This window comes from Hylaeus anthracinus, unplaced genomic scaffold (assembly GCF_026225885.1).
Source record: "Hylaeus anthracinus isolate JK02 unplaced genomic scaffold, UHH_iyHylAnth1.0_haploid 11981, whole genome shotgun sequence".
Lineage (NCBI taxonomy): Eukaryota > Metazoa > Arthropoda > Insecta > Hymenoptera > Colletidae > Hylaeus > Hylaeus anthracinus.
The window spans coordinates 499,658-518,046 of NW_026534329.1; the positions used below are offsets into that span (position 1 = coordinate 499,658).

At 45.3% G+C, this 18,389-nt stretch overlaps 1 protein-coding gene across 1 annotated transcript; it reads right to left on the reverse strand.

The window, feature by feature from the left end:
* Window positions 1-1,180: 1,180 nt before the first annotated feature.
* Window positions 1,181-16,044, reverse strand: LOC128885302 (protein krueppel-like). Its single transcript, XM_054139282.1, has 3 exons — window positions 14,900-16,044; window positions 10,640-11,324; window positions 1,181-10,510 (listed from the first exon to the last, which is right to left on the reverse strand). Exons 1-3 carry the CDS (start codon window positions 14,937-14,939, stop codon window positions 9,715-9,717), a joined length of 1,521 nt encoding a protein of 506 aa, XP_053995257.1. The 5' UTR covers window positions 14,940-16,044; the 3' UTR covers window positions 1,181-9,714.
* Between the last annotated feature and the right edge of the window lie 2,345 nt (window positions 16,045-18,389).

Below are 18,389 nucleotides of genomic sequence, written 5' to 3' on the forward strand. Positions count from 1 at the left end.
CTTCTAATTATATTGTACATACAAGCGGTGCCTGCGACATCCAAGTACCTTCTTGGAGACAAATGTGCCACTGGATGCTAAAACAGACAACAGACTTTTCAAAACGTGGTCAATATTCAAACATTCCATTTGGTTAGTATTCCGAACTTTTGTTAGATAAACCTTCTGCAACCCCACGCGACTCCAAAGTTCTGTTATCCACATTTCTGAAATCTGCTACTTCAGGTAGCAACGTAGCGGTCCAGAGAGACCTTCGAGTTTTCCGGAGTCTGACCTCGAAAATACATAGTCCTCCTACGGTGCTTCACGAAAAGGAACGCTCGCCGCGTAGGTCGAATTTCTTGATGCGACGGTTCATCCACAATAGGTCTGTAGCGCAAAGAGGGGACAGTGTCAGTCGAGGCCTCTCGCAATCAGAGATCGAGAGAGGTCTAGGTCACTCACCGTTTAGGGATTTCCAAAATATTAGGAATAAATCCTTTTTGTGTAGCAAGCTATACTCCTTAAAAACCATTAAAGACGTTTCCTTTTACTTTAGAATTTTCAGTTATTTTTTTCTGGAAAATAAAAATATCATAGCATTTCTGGAACGTAAGGATGTTGAATTATTTCAAATTTTTTAACGTTGGATTCGAGTTACCACGTTGGCCCATTTGGCAGCTACGAGCTATGCTAAATTTAACGCATTCTCGCAAACGATTGAAAGACCGCAAACTTTTCAAGTAACGTAGAAAATTTTCCATTTAATTATAAACACAAATGTAATTCGTGAAAAAAATTGATTACAAACGGTAAACGAATAATAGCTACGAACGAATGACAGAGAAGAAAACAATTTTTTTTCTTCATTCCAACATGTGCACTTTACGTCTGGCAGAAAAACATAGTTTTTCTTGCCTTTAAAATCTGCATGTTTGACTAGTTTTTTTCTGGCAGTGTAACTCAGCTCGTGGCTCGATTCAAAACGGTTCTTTGCGTTTAGAAGTGTCTATGGAAGGAAGAGGGAGTCCGTGCCACATACGGAGGCACTCGCTGAGAGGTTAAGGACAGAATTAACCCTTTTGTTGCGCAGAACTCGTTGCGGACAACGCTGTCTACGGAACGCTATAACGAGTCACGTTTATTATATCTGCGTTACAGAGAGCGAGAGCCACGTGCTGTCTTACCATTCTTCTTGCTAATTCGAGTAATTTATTAACACTGAAATAGAAAGATCATTCGACGAAGGTCGATGACGTTCGTTTCAACGCATTTCTATTCAAATGTTAATAAACTGCTGACATTACCAAGATGAATGATCCTCGTTTATATTCATGCTATTAAGATTACATTACAGTAAGATGTGCGGATACGTGATTTAACATCAGGGATGTCAGCTGTGTTTCCATACCACTCTATACTTTGCTTCGTACATCGACAATGGTTACGTAACGGCGTGAATTTGTATAAAAGAGCCTTGTGTAGGTAATCTGCATTTCATTCAAGATTAGATGCAAAACTGTTGGAATTAAAAAGACCAATTTTATTTTCAACAAAAATCTACAACAAGTGGTAGTCGATGCAATGATGAGGAATTAATGAAAAAAAAAAAAAAAAAAAAGAAAAAACCATATAGAACAGTATAAAATGTCTACACGCGTTTGTTGAACAAGACTTCCTGTGAACTAGCATAAAAACTATAGAGTTGTATTTCTAATCGGCTCAAAATGTAGCTACCGGTCATAAGATTCGCTAGTAGAACCACCGGTTAAGATTTCCCCAGACGACGACGGACAATCGAGTGAAATATGGCCACAGGAGACAAAAGTCTGTCGACACATCGAATCGATTGGTAAGAAGGACCGCGAGATAGCTCGGTGACGGACAGAAAAATTCGTAAAAGTTCTCTCTGTCCATGAATTTCACCGATCCATCCAGTCGGACTCGAATCCGCTGCATCTGCCACGTGCCCCCACATTATGGCATAATGTGTCACTGTGCCACGGGCATATCTCCCCTCTCTCTTGAACGATTTAACAACGCTGCCAGCCTCTCTTGTCTAACGCACACGTGCTCACGCGTGTGTGGAATCCTAGATTTTGGAAACTCGACGGTGGATTGAATGGCGCAGCTGAATGCAGGTCGTTGCAGCTCTCCGGCTACGGGATAGACGTACACATATATACACATAGAGACCGAGAGAGGCTGAAATAGAGGGAGGGATGGTGAGTGGGGCAGTTTTTCAGTATCTACCCTTTTTCACCTCCCTACCTCACTCGTCGGTGAACACTCTCGTTTTCTCTGTCTCTTTTTTCTTTTTTCTTTTTTCCAGTCGTTTTCCTGCAATACTGGGCGCGTCCGGTGATGCAAGATGCAACCTCGGATGAGTTGTGAAAATATTGACGCTTTGTTGGGCCGCGACAGTTTATTCGAGTTTTCGTTTCGCGGTACTTCGGGGAATATAATAGACTCTGGATTTCATTGACAGTGCCGAAGGGGACATCGATAAATCGATATCATTCTAGGAATCCATTAGAGCCGCGGCGATCGTCGATCGCGCGTGGATAATGGTCCGAAGGTATGAACGCGTTGACCAACGGACCGAGTGAAAACGATTGGACCTGTTGACCAGACGAACGAGTTGACTCGTCGCGTCGCATGAAAATGTCCGTGCAACGACTAAAATCAATTAACTCGTTAGTCGAAAATTTGTTTGCTTTGCTCTGCATTGCGCAAGACGAGTTAATTCGTCGCACGAAAATACTTCTGTGTTTAGCGACACAAATGCACCGTGAAAATTTCATTAAACTCATGGAAAAAAAAAAGAAAGTATATGATTCAATTTTCCGTGTAAACGTTATAAAAACGCGATATTTTCCAACATTTTATCGCTTACTTCTTTGTTTACCTGAAAATGAAGTGGATGCGAGACGAGCAAAATTCTGCTTTGTCTCAATTTTAATTACACGCGCGGGTCTCACGGAGAATTGACCCAGTTAACGAGTTAAAGCTTAAGGGTGCAGGATTGTTCGTAGTTGGCTCGCGCAGGGGTGGGGGTTTTAAGAGTAAAAAAAGCACGCAAACGATTAAACAGTGAGATTTTAATAATAAAAATATTTTGACAGACCAGTCAACTCGATGGAACATTTATTTAAACGAGTCGTGTGTGATTGCGAGAAAGGGGATTTGTTGGGCGGGAAGGGGTGATGAGTGACGGGGAGGAGAGGAGGAGGAGGATGGGCTGGAGGAATCGTAAAATTACAAGTAAACACCGTATGATACAAAGGATCTTTCTTCTTCTCGACTCTTATCCATGGTAGGATTTCGACATTGGCAGCGACGTAGTTATTAATAATGATAATAATATTAACTACAAGGTAGAGTACTATTATTAATTAAATTACTTAGAAAACGGTCTATATTCGTATTTGTACGCGCAATATCTCTTCGTAATACCCCGTTTTTTCTTTCTTTCCCTCTTATTTTTATTTTCTCTTTCTTATCTATTTAGGAATACTATTTAAAATCAGTCTTGTGGTTGAGATATATTAGGTGTCTGGTGAGGTAGTGTCAGTTTCATAGTATACATCGAGTGCCACTTGATTTTTGCTGTACACATTGCGTGCATCGCGCCTTGAATAATCACAAAGTAATCGTCGCGACGTACAGAGTATCGGGTCGGTTCGTAACATTCTGATTACTTTTATCTAATATCAATTTAACGCTAACTCTGAGTCAGATGTTTTTCCGTTTCAGACCCAATTTGTCGCCTCGTTCTGGTCGAGTCAAACTAAAATGAAACATCATCTTTCGAAGCAACGAAGATTCAGTTTATATCCGATTGTAAAGATTAAATAATATTTCATCCCGAAAGAAGTATTCTCAAAACGAACTAACAATATACACGATGGGACTTTTTAAAAAACAAATCAGCTTCGTACAATAAATAAAAATATGCACGAATATTCGACTCGACACTCTTTCCATCCTCGCGTTCCAATTTACAATCGTGTAGTCGGTGTGTCAGCGATCGAGGAGGAACAATAATCGATGTTTCGAACGGTACGCGTCATCGAGTGTCCCTAATCCTCAAGTGGCTCTTTCTAATACTTTTAATTAGCGAGTAGCGAGAATATCGTTCATCGTTTCCGCGGAACAGTTTCATCTTTCCCATTCACTTTTCCATAGTTACAGGCATTAAAATTTGAATTTGTACCGTGTGTCGTCTTCGGCTCGCCAAGCGCGCTCGAGCACACGCGATCACGGTCTAGTGGAACAAGATAAATATCGATCGATGCTAGTGCTCGAGTTCGCGCGAACGATCGACGGTCGCGCATACGATTAGCGTCTGCGTTGACTGTACAAAATTATAACTATACGTAGCTCTAGTTACATACATACAGAGACAGTATACACCACATAGGTACATACGCGATCGAATGTGTATTCAAGCAACTGGGACAAGCGACGGTATACGGGCGTCGAATGGCAATGTTAGTCGAATACGCGAATAAACCGCTTTATTCGCGACCTTTACGCAACTTACTCGTCGTATATTCGTTATTCGAAATTTTCTATCTAGATAAAAATTCCGTCGAATGCGTTCTTCGTATTCGATTCGCACCGTGCACCCGTTGACCCCGGATCTTTGGTACACATTAACACACATCGTATCGACGCAACGTTCTAATTTGACACAAACACATATGTATAATAGTTAGTTATATGTATACATAAGTTCTTGCACATTAAGATTAAAAATGACAACAACGATAATGATTATTACGACAGTATGTAGGATCAAGCGATAATTCTATTAATACAATAGGTACGTGGCGCGAGAAACTTCACCATGCTCCTTCTCCAATTGCGGCTATTATCGGGTGATTCTGGTCTGTTTACAAAGAAACGTAGAAAACAATTGGCCCGTATCGTCGAGTCGGGCCGACAGGAACGTAATTCACCAGTATCGTTCGGAACTAACAACCATTAACTAGGAATCGATCTCGTTTTAAGGTACCGTTTCGCGAGCATATTTCTAACGCGAGACGACTTGAAAAATCTATTTATCGAACCGAACCAGTCTCACCACTGGTAAATAATTTCCTGCTAAGCTCGGAAGTACTATTTTCCTATTTGAGAATGTTTTCGAGTCGTGTCATTTTAGAAATACAAGCGCAGTTTGTCGGAAGTCGAAGAGCGCAACTCCCAACGTCGTCTCGGACGTATCTTTCAATTTATTTTCAGATTTCTCCGCTTTGATCCGCTTGGGCCCCGAGGCGGTCTACGCTCGACGACGAGCAGTGTATACAAAACTCGGATAGGATACTTTGCTTCTCGTTACGCTACTAAATTCTTGAATTAAATCCGATTATCTAAGCAACAGATCGACATCGAGCAAACAGAACCGACGAGCGTACCGTGCTATGGATTGGCTCAGCTGTCAAACGATCATTCTCGGTGGCCACGATGGAGCGGACACTCGACGGAACATACGAACACCGAAACAATAGACAGCAACATGACACGCATTACTGCTGTGTACATTGTAATCATTTTTATGTTACTCGTTAACGAGACGCGTCGAATCGTCATCAGACTGCGGATAATGTTCGCTCGAACAAGCCGAAGTTTAGGATAAAAAGTGCTCTTATCTTTAGAGTATGACGAAGCCGAATTTTTCGCTTTGCATCATTCATATATCACGAATATTTTTTCCTCGAAAGTGTATGCAAACACGTATATTTTACTTACACGTTTGTGGAAATGTATACTCCTATGCGTAAAAAGGCTGAACTTGGATAAAAGTTAGCATCGTCGTTAGAAGATAACAAAAATGTATCTTACGGTTTGCATAATTCATGTGCCTCGAATATTTCTGCTTTGGGAACGTGTGCGAACATACGTTGTATATTTTACTTATGTGTTTACGCAGTCGCACACTTTTACGCGCAAAGAAGCTGAGCTTGGCTTAAAGTTCGTATCGTCAGAAGATGACAAAAAATTTACCTTTCACGTTGCATAACGGCATGTGTCCTTAATATTTTCTTTTGGTAATGTATGCAAATATCCATTTCTATATCGTACTTATTTCTGCCGCATATTCTATCGAATATTTGATCAAATCTGTTACACGAAAGCTGGTTTAAAATAGCTGACATTCAAGTCACACAAGTTATAATAGTCTAAATTCGAGCACATTTCAACCGCAGTCTGTCTCTTCGATTGTAACAAACGTCCTCTCGATCCAGTGATGTAGTCGCGTGGCTATGTATTGTAATCTTTAAGTATAGAAAGCTCGTGTTACCTCTTGGGTAATTGGTCCTTCGTCGATAGACTGTTTATACGAGTAGAAGTAAATTCGTGTAGCGTTTCGACGTTTCGACGCGTCGGTACGCTCGTGCGCCGTCAGAAAGCTGCTGCGACTCTTTACAAGATCTTCGTCTCTCTATATAATTTTATACCGAGGGTGGGATTCTCTATATACAACAATACCTGGGGGATCCGTGATGGGTTTTGCTTTTTGCCGGGGTACGAGGTCGAGGTCTGCTGACCTCTGTCGCCGTGCTTCGACAATGGTCACGCGTCGAAATCAATTAGCGTCTATCGAAAAACGAACGAAACAAAAAACTGACTTTCCTGAGAACAAAGAAGAATCGCAGAGACGTATCTCCTTGCGAATTGCATCGAAGGAAATGATAAACAAGAATGTCGGCTCGTAGGTGGCAGAAATGAGCAGAATTTTTGAAGAAAGATAGATGACGAATAGAAACTCTGTTTAATTGGAAATATTTGATCCGTGTGAGAAATTTGTCAATCTCTGGTACGACAGGCGTGACGAGAGATCGAAACGTTCCGGTGAAACGAGCTCGAGATGTTTTTCTAACATCATGTAACAGGGCGAGAGCGTGCTATCAGGAAAAGGAAGTGGGGTGGAAAATGGTTCTCGAAAGCTTGAACGTGAATAACGAGTGAAAACTGTGAGGATGAATCCGGAATCTTTGGAAAGAATGTGGCGAAAGTATAGAGGTGTGGGTTGGTTCTCTGGACAGAAATGTTCCCTTCTACAAAATGACGAATCGCTGTTTGCCGACTCCGATACCTTCTACTTTATCGTGATAGTCTCTAAATCTATGCACAGGGTGGGTCGATATCAATTGTCGCGTGAAATAACATGTCGGTACATGTTATGTTAAAATTACAAAGAATTTGTTGTATTTGTGGAGTTTGCTCGGCTGCTGGTTGGTAGTCAGGAATCGGATAACAGGGTTCGATCACGCGCGAAGATACACGACCAGGGTGTCTATTGACGCTGCTCAACGAGAGGACTTCCGTCGTCGATATCGCCCGACTCCGAAGAAAGGACACCCAGGCGTGGACAGCGGAAAAATCCAAGCAGTAGATCAGGGTTGACGCATTGATTCCTTTGCCGTAAAATTGTAGAACTTGCTTTCCCTCGCGATAGTTGAGAGGACGTTTCGAAATAAATCTTCTCGATCGAAAACAGAACTAGTGCTCGTAAACAAATATTGCCAAGACTTCATCTTCTAAAATGCTAAAACAGTTATGTTTTCGGTAAGCACGCAAAAGTCAAAGAAATTATTCTTCGCGTCCCTTGGTCTTTTCTTGCGAAACGGTCTTGGGAAACGAATGAAAGCGAAACGAGGGCAATTTTGGGACAGCCAGCGTTCCGTAGACGATATTCGCACAAATCACCTTTGCCTGCCCCCTCCCTTTTGTGCTCCGAAAAACCCAGAGGTGCGTTACGTTACAGAGTTGGTCGTCAGGGTGTTGGAACAGCGAATGGATGCCCTACCCGGAAGAGGGAGAGTGCGAACGATGTCGTCTCCGTCCTTCCTGGCTCTGAGAAAAGCGTCCTGGACTGACCCAATGGAACAATGACGCGTAGCGGCCTCGACTCGATGAAATTTGCATGGCCGAGGACCAGACATAAATCAGAGAACCATTGAAACGCACAGAGACGATTCGAGAGGAGCGAGAGAAGAAGAGCCGAATGGCTAGAAGACTAGGTCCTGGCCACCGGCTGCGAATTTTCGGCACGCGGGGGTATATCATTGCGAAAACTGGTTCGCGCGAAACAGACGTCCGACCCTAGGACAAAAGAATCCTAGAGGGAACGCACGAAACCGGCTGCTCGTCAGAAAAAAGACGGAAATCGGAGTAGCCGAAGATGGTGGGCCGATTATGCATGAGAATGAGGATCGAGGAGAGAGGATGGTTCTTCTGCCTCCAATCCGAGTTATTGTGCGGATTGATGCGAATCGACGATTTCATATTCACGCATCAGGAACGCGTATCGCCTTACACTACTGGTTTTTTGCGAAGGGCGAATATGCAAATGAAACGATCCTCAAGGAATCGTGATGGGACTTTGGTGTTCTTGTTTTTAACACGTTCACGGTTGCGACGTCATTTTTGGATGTTCCAAGGAAAGGATGCGTCATCTCGAGCTCGCTCAGTGATTCGCTAGTCGATCGGTGACAAGAAACGTGTTTGAGTGTGTTTGTACATGTATTTAACAAAACTTGTTCGTTCGGTATCTTTACAAAGGGGTGGAGAATAGATAACAACGCGGCGCGCAACCGCCCGTGAGGTATCACATATATACATATATAAAATAAATACAAGTAAGAGAAAAGTGAAATGAATCGAAAGTAACAAAAGAGGCAAAAATCAAAGAAAAAAACGAAAATAAATGGTCGACAACTCGTTAAATCGGCAAAGTGCGAGAGCGACAGAGGACCGACGAACCGATGTCACTCCCCCCCGCTACTTTTACTGTCAGAGGAACTTGTATACCAGTTACATTCATTCCGTAGCTTCTCTTTTTTATTTATTTCGATTTCCGCTCGCCACATTTATACGCATTCGCGCACACCTCCGGAATCAAACACACGCTCATTCACTCACGCACGCACCGGCAAGCTCGGCTCTTTTCTCTTTATCGATACCTATCTAATTAATATCTATCTATCTATCTATCTATCTATTAATCGTCACGGCTCTCGAAATGAAACACGCGGAACTACAACGACTAACTAAATACACATCTTTATCCTTTCCGTTTTTTTCCATTGTCGCGAAACTATATACAACGAAGATCATCCCCTGGAAAAGAAAACCTGGAGAGGTTTCCTCTATATCTTTCTCGTTTTGAAACCCTATCTATACTCGTATCGTGCATGTGTGTGTATATATATATATATATATATATATATTTCTGTATAGATATATATATAATATTAATTTTTGACAAAAAAGAAATCGCGTCCCTGAATTTGTTTGTTCATGTTTAAATTACACGTTTCACAGAATGCTCAATAGACCCGCCATTCACTTTCGTCGACTCGTATCTCTTTCATAGGTACAGTAATAATAATAATCATCTATATAATATAATATATATATATATATATCTATAAAAAGCATCTTAACAATAGTGACTGTGAACCGGTGCTTGAAGGATTTTTTTAGTGAGGATTCTGTGTGAGCTGCGAGGGTTCTAGCCTACTACCCAAAAGCAAACGAGAAACATGTTTTCAACGATACCTTCCGTGCGCGTCCTTCGACACGTTCGAGTTGGAACGCGTCGTTGGAGATCCGTTTATCCTTGGGTAGACGCGTCGAACCCAGTGAAAGTACAGGATTTGCTTTCTTTTGTGGCTTTTTTCTCTCTTTCTACGTAGCTGTGTCTACGTACCCCTAGAGACACCACTAGGACGCGTGTCCGACATTGGCCGGGGTTGGGTTTCCAAGGGACGCGAGGTGGTGAACGTATTGGTTGCGATGATTCTGAAGGAAGAGGCTGCTGGGGCTCGCTTCGGAGACGTCCAGCTCGTCCTCGTCCTCCTCGTGGATGGTGTCGCTGCTCGGACTGCGACTCATAGGCGAGTCGCCGCTGCTGTGCGAGTGCGAGTGAGGCCTGTGCATACCCGTGGACATGGACAGATCTTCCGGTTCCGTTTGCTCGGGAAGATCCACGGGGATACCGGAGAGATTCAACGGCATGGGCATCGAAGTGCCAACCACTGGGCTGGGCAGCTGACGGTGAGCAGGTCTGACAGGCGTCAAGGGTTTCTTAGCCGGCAACGGCGTCGTCTCAGGTACCTCCATTTCCACGTCGATGTCGATGTCGATGTCCTCGTCCAAGTCGTCGCTAGCCAGCGACGGGGAGGCTACCTGCGACCTGGGTATCTGGCCAGCAGCGTTCGCCACCGTGCCGCACTTGTGATGCATCAGGTGGTGCCTCCTTCTGAAACGCATCTGACAGTGCTCGCACTCGAACGGTTTCTCGCCCTTGTGGATCAGGAGATGAGCCTTCAGCTGATTGGAGTCGCTGAACTTTGCCGAGCACAGTTCGCAAGCGTACGGACGCTCGCCGGTGTGGACGCGCAAATGGCGACGCAGGTTAGCAACTTGAACAAACTGTCTGTCGCAGTGGCTACAGTGGTACGGCTTCTCGCCAGTGTGTAATCGCATATGGGTCTTTAGGTGGTGATCCCGAGTGAATCTGCAACAAGCAATTGAGAATTCTTTGAGCGCGCGTTAGAAGAATATTTCCCTAGAAAATTCTCAAAGTTGACCCTTGAAATTCTTTCGAGGGATCATGCAAAATCCGTCGACTCAACTCCGAACTTACCTTTTGTGGCATTCCGGGCACTCGAACGGTTTCTCTCCGGTGTGGGTGCGCTCGTGATTCTGCAGCACGTGTTTGTAACCAAAGGATCTCGAGCATACTCCGCAGGTGAAGACCTTGTCCCTGCCGTCTTTGCCCGCCTCGGGGCTGACCGAGGTGGGTGGACTGAGAGGTCCTGAACCCTCAACCGTCGCTTGCACGCTCTCCGTTTTCGACTTGGTGCTTTTTCGCTTGTTGGCTTGGCCTTTCTTCGTAACTCGATCGGCGCTGCTGCTTACCACGTTGTTGTTATTGTTGTTGTTGTTGTTGTTCGCGGAGGCGCTGTTGGCTCGCCTGGACGTGGACTTGGTGCTCAAGGCCGGGGACACTGGTCCAGGCGAGTGATGAACAGGCGACGGTGGCGAGGAGGCTGCTGGTGGCGCCCAACCGCCAAACAACGTCTGATGGTGTCTGTACAAGGATGGACTGGCCGCTAAGGTAGCGTGCAACGACACGGGGATTCCTGCGGCCATCAAGGCCGCGGTTCGACTGGCCGCCAAAAGCTGCTGCGGGGTAAGCATCGAGAGTCCCGCGGTTGCGTTTCCCATTCCAGGGAACAACACTGGTGACGTGTTGTTATTCAGCGGAGGAGAGACCGGTTGCTTTTCGGAATCTTGCTTCATGTCGAGATGCTGGCTGGTCAAGAGTCCTGAAACACGAAAGAGGCGTTCGTTCAAGACTGGAAAATTAATGGTAAAAAATTAGAATCCAGGAAAAATTATATCTTTCTTCGATCGAATTTTCTCCAGACGTTGAAAACATTTTAATTCAACGTTGAGTATACACCGAGTTAACTAAATTTTCAGCGATCCAATACAAAGTCACCAGTTCCAGCATCACGCGACACTACTGTCCAAAGGAGATGCGATCCTGATTGATGCTGGAGAGCTGGTGACTTTCTTCTAAAAGTGCAAGAATCTATTTCACCTTGTGCTCGGAGAAAAACGTTCAAACCTCGAAGGGTATAGAAGCGTCTCACGAAGACGCGTCGTATTTTGCAACAAATCGCGTTGTGTAACCCGAGGGTCCAGGCTAGGGATCCGCGAGGACGACGCGACGCCGACGTGTAAAAAGGACGAATCCACGTGCACCGTATGCGAATCGCGCGACGGTATTCGACGATCGTTCTCCTCCCGCGTGTGCGTCTTGTCTCTCCGTTCCTCTCGATCCCTCTACCGTACGTTGTGTTTGCTCCCCGTCCCTCCCACACACGTCGCTCACACGTGAGGTTCTCTCGTTCCTCCTCCATTCACTCACACTCCCGTACGCGCCGGTTCATTCATAAGGCTCGTCTTCCCACCCACGTCACCACCGCGCCGTGTACCGCCTCTCTTCAACTTGAGGCCAACGACTCCGCGAAACCGCGCACCACGTCGACGCGGAACACGCTTTTTCGCGAATTTTCCGCCTGCCCGCCCGAATCTTGGACACCTTCCTCGGCTCATCTCATCGATGGAGAGCTCAACAAGTTAACCTTTGGACGAATACGCGATGCTTTGGTGCGCAAAGTGTGCTGTGGGATCACGAACGCGCAGTTAAATAGCAATTCGAGTCATTCTTTCGTAGCCTTATTTTCTTTACTCCTTATTACAAGATAGAAACAAGTATTATATACGTATAGCAAGCAATTCTTGCAAAGTTTACCGAGAACGTTGTACAGCGATTTGCTCGCCAAATCTCATCCCCATCATTCCCTATCTCTCCACGCCGAACCCGCTACCTCTGGGATCTTATAAAACTTGTTGAGCTATACCATTGGTGAATCGTCTCGAGTCCGCGCGAAATTAAATCGAGCGTGAAGAGTGAAAATACGCGAATACGCTGCCTCGAAGGGTGGAACGGTTATTTTTTTCTCCAAAGAGTCTTGCGTCGAGAATAACTTGTAGGCGTGGGTTCGGGGCCATGCAGCAGCAGCAGTATTTTTTTTCGAAAAAGAGCTGCCCCGCCTATTAGGGTTGCACCTTCCGATGATTGCTCATCCGCGTGACTGACGTCACAGGGAGACCGCGTAATTAAATTAACCGTGGATCCACTTAGGAGATTATTAAAACCAGCGCTTTCGGTTCAGGAGGGGAACGCGTCGTTTTTTCGTCAACCATATCGTGGCATCTGAAGCTTGTTGGTTTTAGAAACCATTAATGTATTTTCGACTGGTCCATGTACCGATGTACCGATCACTGAAACCAACGATCAAGTGCAATTTGCTCGCGCCATTGCCAAGTCTACTCGCGGGTATAAATGTCGTTCGCAATTTGGAAAAATGGATCTCGCGTTGTATCGGTTTCAGCGACGAGAGGGTTTAATTTAAGAAAACAATGAATCAAGCGGCCATGTTCGCCTAGGCACTTACTAATTAATGGACCGTTTTGAAGAGGGGCCGTAATGAGACCCGTCGAATCAATAAGGGCGCGTAAGATCTCCTATTCTCTTTCTTTTCTGCCCTAAGACTCCCTCGCTAGGATTCTTACAGCCTACAATCGCCGTTTCCCGGCAACACGACGAGTACCGCCCTCCCCCGCTCGCATCCCTTCTCTAATTGGTCGCAACCCCGATATTCCCTTTGAATCCCTTTCCTTTCTCGGTAAGACTTTCTTCTTTCCTTCCACCGCGTTCATCTTCACGCGATCCTCGAGAAACTTATTTACATTCCGAATTTTACCGTCTTCGTCACTTTTGTCGCCGATGTAAAGCAAAACAAAGTAAAGAAGCCAGAGGCTGAGACGATGATTCGATTTATGTGCAAGATGATCGAAGAAAGCAACACGAATCTGTCCTCAAGTTTTCTTAAATAAATTTAAATCATTTCATTTGTACGTAATGTATTTACGCGAAACTTGCTACGCGTCTATGTGTACCCATACGCAGTGGTTTACAAGCCTTGCAAGTATAACTAGTTTCGCCGCGCTTTCCTTTAGAGGAGCACACTGTGAACAATCTACTGGGATTTCCTCTTATCCCTGTAGATGTCATTTTCTCTACTTTCCATAGTATGGTTCGAAAGTTGTATCTCTTCTAGGAGCTAAACGTGTTTTTTTAAACTAAACCCGCGTCCCGCGATCCTGAAATTTTACAGCTTCTCTTATCAGAAAAAAGGAATCGAGAGAAACTTTGGCAATAAGAACGAATTATCCGTGCGATGCAAATTCTTCTTACGAGAGTCTTCCGAAGTCTTTCCCGAGTTCTTCATGATTCAAAGATGTTAACCCTGCTCGCGGCCGGTCAACAAGCGCGTGTGGCTCTAGCGAGCACCGGGAGGCATTGTTTATACCCTGGCGGAATGGCTACGCAGAGACGCAGACGTCAGAGAGCGCACTTCGCGGTTCCTAATTCCCAGAGCGATCGCGGTATTTTTAGACGTTCGTCGCAACCGCGAAACTCGTCGTCGAGGCTCATTTTCCCCGGCTGGCGCGCCTTCCGTCAAGCAATTTCACGTCTTTCTGGCTTATCGATGTTTACAATGTGTCACAACACGCGAGCGTGTCGCCGCGGGCGCATTTAGACTTTGGCGCCGAGCCAACTTCCCAAACGCGTCCCCCCCACCCCCCCACCCCATAGCCGCTGCTCGAAAAACACGAAAATCTTTGCTGCTTTCCTCCGCGTTCGTCGAATAACACCGTGACCGATCGTTTCGCTCGATCTGGAACCGTGACGAGAAACAACGAGTCGCCTATGTCGAATTGAAACAATCGGGGAGCAGCGATCGCGGTTTGTTACCCCCCTCGAGGAACAATCGACGATTGAACGAATTCCTTCGGAACTAGATCAGCCTGACCATCGCGGAAAGTGAAGTCAGCGCGATGCAATCGCGAATCGACTCCATCGAGCTTTTGAAGAGATGTCGACGTAGATAGAAATTGGGATGGAAAAATGGGAATGCGATTATGTTAAAACGACAATTGGAATATTTTCGTTTAGTGGAAATTAGAATCCGAATTGCAAAATGAAACTACATGTGACGTTGCATTGATAACAACTCGCGGTTGCCAATCTACTCGATCGATGTATGTATACGATCCTCAACGTTTCGGACTCTGAGTCATTCGCGCTACAGATTCTAAAAGCAATCTGTGGATTGACAGAATCCAAAGAAGGCTATTTCGCACGCAAATTTTAGCCTTCGTTCTAATCTCCGCGACGATCCAATCGAATAAACGTCATGTATCGTTAATCGTTAGGTTTATTCGAGCTATCTATACGAGATATGCGAGACTCGTCGAGACCTACCTGCGTTAATCTGGGCCTCTTGAAGGTAAGACAGTGCCATTCTACGATCCGTGGTGCGTGTTTTCACTTTGACACTCCATCCACTTCGGTGCACAATGCGATCACTTCCGTGTAGATAATAGCAAAGATGCGCGGGCAAACGCTCGTTTGACGCGGCACTGCACAAAACAGCGTGGTCGAAGGGAAACGGAAAGGTGATGTGTCTTTCTTTTGGAACTTTCTCTCCGACGCGACGCGACGAGACGATTCGATCCTTGGAGAGGGAAAGCGCGAACCACGCGGGAACCACTCTACGTTTTGATTAACGAACGTCCCGCGCCTACGACAGAATCAACCGACACCGAGACGAGTTTTCCGTCGCGAATCGAACCGAGAGACGAAACAAAACGAAATAAAAGTAAAAACGAGGTATCGTGAAAACGTGTTACTACTCTACTATAAACAACAAACGTCGTCGTCCGACCACGAGGAGCGACGACGATCAACGACGTTGCTCTGGGCTGACCTAACCCAATACTAACTGACAATCGAGTCGCGCTCACTGTAGTCAAACATCCCCCACTCCGTTTGCGAGCGCTCCCACCTAACCGACGCTGATTCCCCACCATCGCGCCGGTTTTCTACCCTCTCGAATCGCAACCCCGGATGCGCGAGTCGCAGAAGCAAGCCTTGTTGGGGGTTGAAGCGACCAGTCGTGCGCTGAACGGAGATAGACGAACGGAAGACGTCGACGAGTGTGCGAGAGGGAAGATACAATGACCGTGGAAGTAGGACGAGGACGGAAAGAGAAGGAGAACGATGGGGTGGAAGTCGAGACAGGGTGAACCTGCGACCGTGATCTTTAAGGGTGGGGGTTTGCGAGTGTAGCGAAGACTATCTTGCATCCCTTGTGCCGGGATGGACGAGGATGGCCACATAAGGCGGGTAATCGGTGAAACCTGCGAGAGGAAAGATAGGGAGTGTATCGGACGTAAGCCGAAGGGAAGCTGGGAAGCTGGTTGACGGTATTTCGCGACTATAAACCGGGTACGCGCATCGCATCACTCCTTGAAATTGCGCGAAACAAGAATGATAACAATGACTGGGGATGTAAAAGAAGATTGTTACAGACGTCGATCCTCTCCGTCGGTCTGCTAATGTGTATTCGCGTGATTCATGGTTTTGTTTAATGAATAATAGGATCGATGATTATATGAAACATTCCTCAAAAACTATTTAGAATATAGAAAAATTAAAATGAAATCTTACCGTGTAACATTCATATTCACGTATTCTGTAATCATCACCTATTTTATTCTCTTATTTACAGTTCTCGTCGAGCCTCCTTTCTCATCGTTCTCCTTCGTCTTCGCTACCGTTGATTTCATAAATTCTGCATTCTGTTTCTTTCGACCTTCGAAGAGACCACCTGGCGCGCATGCATTATCCAACGTGAGTTTCTTTTGCACGTATTCACGATTCGTTTAATTTTCGCCGTTTCGTCTTCATCGCGGGTCTTGTGCACGTGTACGCTCGGTGAAACTGTAACTCTGAATATTTCACAGCCGGTCGATAGGGATTGCGTCGCGAAGTACGTTGTCAACGCAAACCGTTCCGTCTCCTTTGAAACGGTCGCTAGAATATACACCGGATCGTTAAATATGCAGCACACGGTGCATCCGTTGATTATGTCTTTGAACCTGCACGAATCAAGCGACGCTATCGAAAATAGAGAAGGTCAACAGTCTTGACTGTCTGGCCCAATAAAAAAATCAGGCTACCGTTCGTTTCGTCCATTCACAATTGCTCGACGTTGCGCGTTCCGCTTCCACGGGTGCACGAAATTCGCACATTTTTTTTTTTTTTTCAAACAGATCAAACGAATTTCGAACAATGCAATTTACGCACAGTGCACAGCGGTATCGTGGATCGTGCGTCAACGAGGAAATTTCACGAGTCACCCGCGACTTCCGGTTACGATAACGCGCGCGCTGCGGCACAATAGCCCCAGAGAGAACACAGGGCTCCCACTGTTTTTTCGAAAAACGAATTCAGTCGAAAACGTCGCTCCCCCCTTCTGCTCGCCCCGTAATACTCTGGGGTGGTTTTTTTTCGGGGGTGAAAAGTACGAGACGTCTTTTCTCTCTCTATTTGTTTCTCTCCGTCTCTCTTTTGCTCTTTCTCTCACCTGCCCCGGTGCTCAGGCGTGCGCGTGCCTGCAGCCGAAAACTTATGGTACCCGTGCCTGATAAAAAAGTGAAAGAATGCCCCTGAGTCGGGGCGCGTGTAACCTTTGCGGAGCGCGTGCGAGCGAGACGGAGAGCTAGGCTCGCGCCGTCGACACGCGTTTCCACGTACGTGTACAGTGAGCCACAGAAGTGTGGATTTTCCCCAATTGCTGACTTTTAAAATAGTTTAATAGTTTTTAATGCGGTCATTGGAGGCATCGTGGAGAAAGTGGGTTGTTTGAGATTTGTTAAATCGGGAATACTCGATAGCGAGTAAGTGGGGTGCCCTGTAAAGGAATCCTAATGGGTGTCCTGAAAGGATATCAACAGTGTGAAGTCGGTAGGGGAGAGAGAATACTTTTGTGACTCACTGTACACACGTGCTGGTGTGTCCGTGGAGCACCGATACGCTTCGCGAGAGCGCGCTCTCCATCCTGTCATCCCGTTTGTCCTTTGGATAGAGACCACGAGATCAGAGATACTGGAGGGATGAGAAAAGGGAACAGTGTCCTGGCGTCGGGGAATCGAATAGCAAAATCGCGGTCCGACGAATTAGTAGACTCGTTGATCAACAACGGGAGCTCTCCCTTGTGTATTCTTTTTTTTTTCTTTTTCTTTTAAATGGTGAATGTTTCTTTGGATCGCAGAGTTCTCTATTGCAGAAGGTTCTTGTTCAAAGTTAGTTGTAAATTTGTAAATTGTATGGGGTGTGTTTCGGTTTTTCAAAGTCGAAGCGGTTACGGAGAGTATTCGAATGGTTGCTGTAGACCAAGTATGAGCTAAACTTTATTTAAATAATAAATGACGACGGATACAATGTACAATATGCGTGTACGAGGTGGGGGTAATTGATTTCTTAGAACGGATTTAGCGTTGCGAAAACGAGAATTTAATGGGTCGATAGAATTTAAAATGTATTCTATCGACGGGACGACGAAGAGGCGGGACAAATGAAGAGATTGAGTACAGGGCAGTAAGTACTTCCGTATACAAGCTTGACAAAATATTGTGAAAAAGCGCACAGGTATAGGGTCGGCTTTTATATAAATCGCGAGGATCGCTATATAGAGGGATCCGCCCGATATAAGTTGGACAGCATTGAATTTTGCGCGTTATGTCATCGTTCCCCTCAACCTTCCGCTCCTTAATCTATTTGTCATTTACTATTATTGTTCTTCCTCTTTTCCTCATAATTTTACCTACTTACTACATAAATATTCCATCTATCAGAAGTCTATTAGAGGTATAGTAGAATTACTTTATTCTTATTCTGAAATTTAATA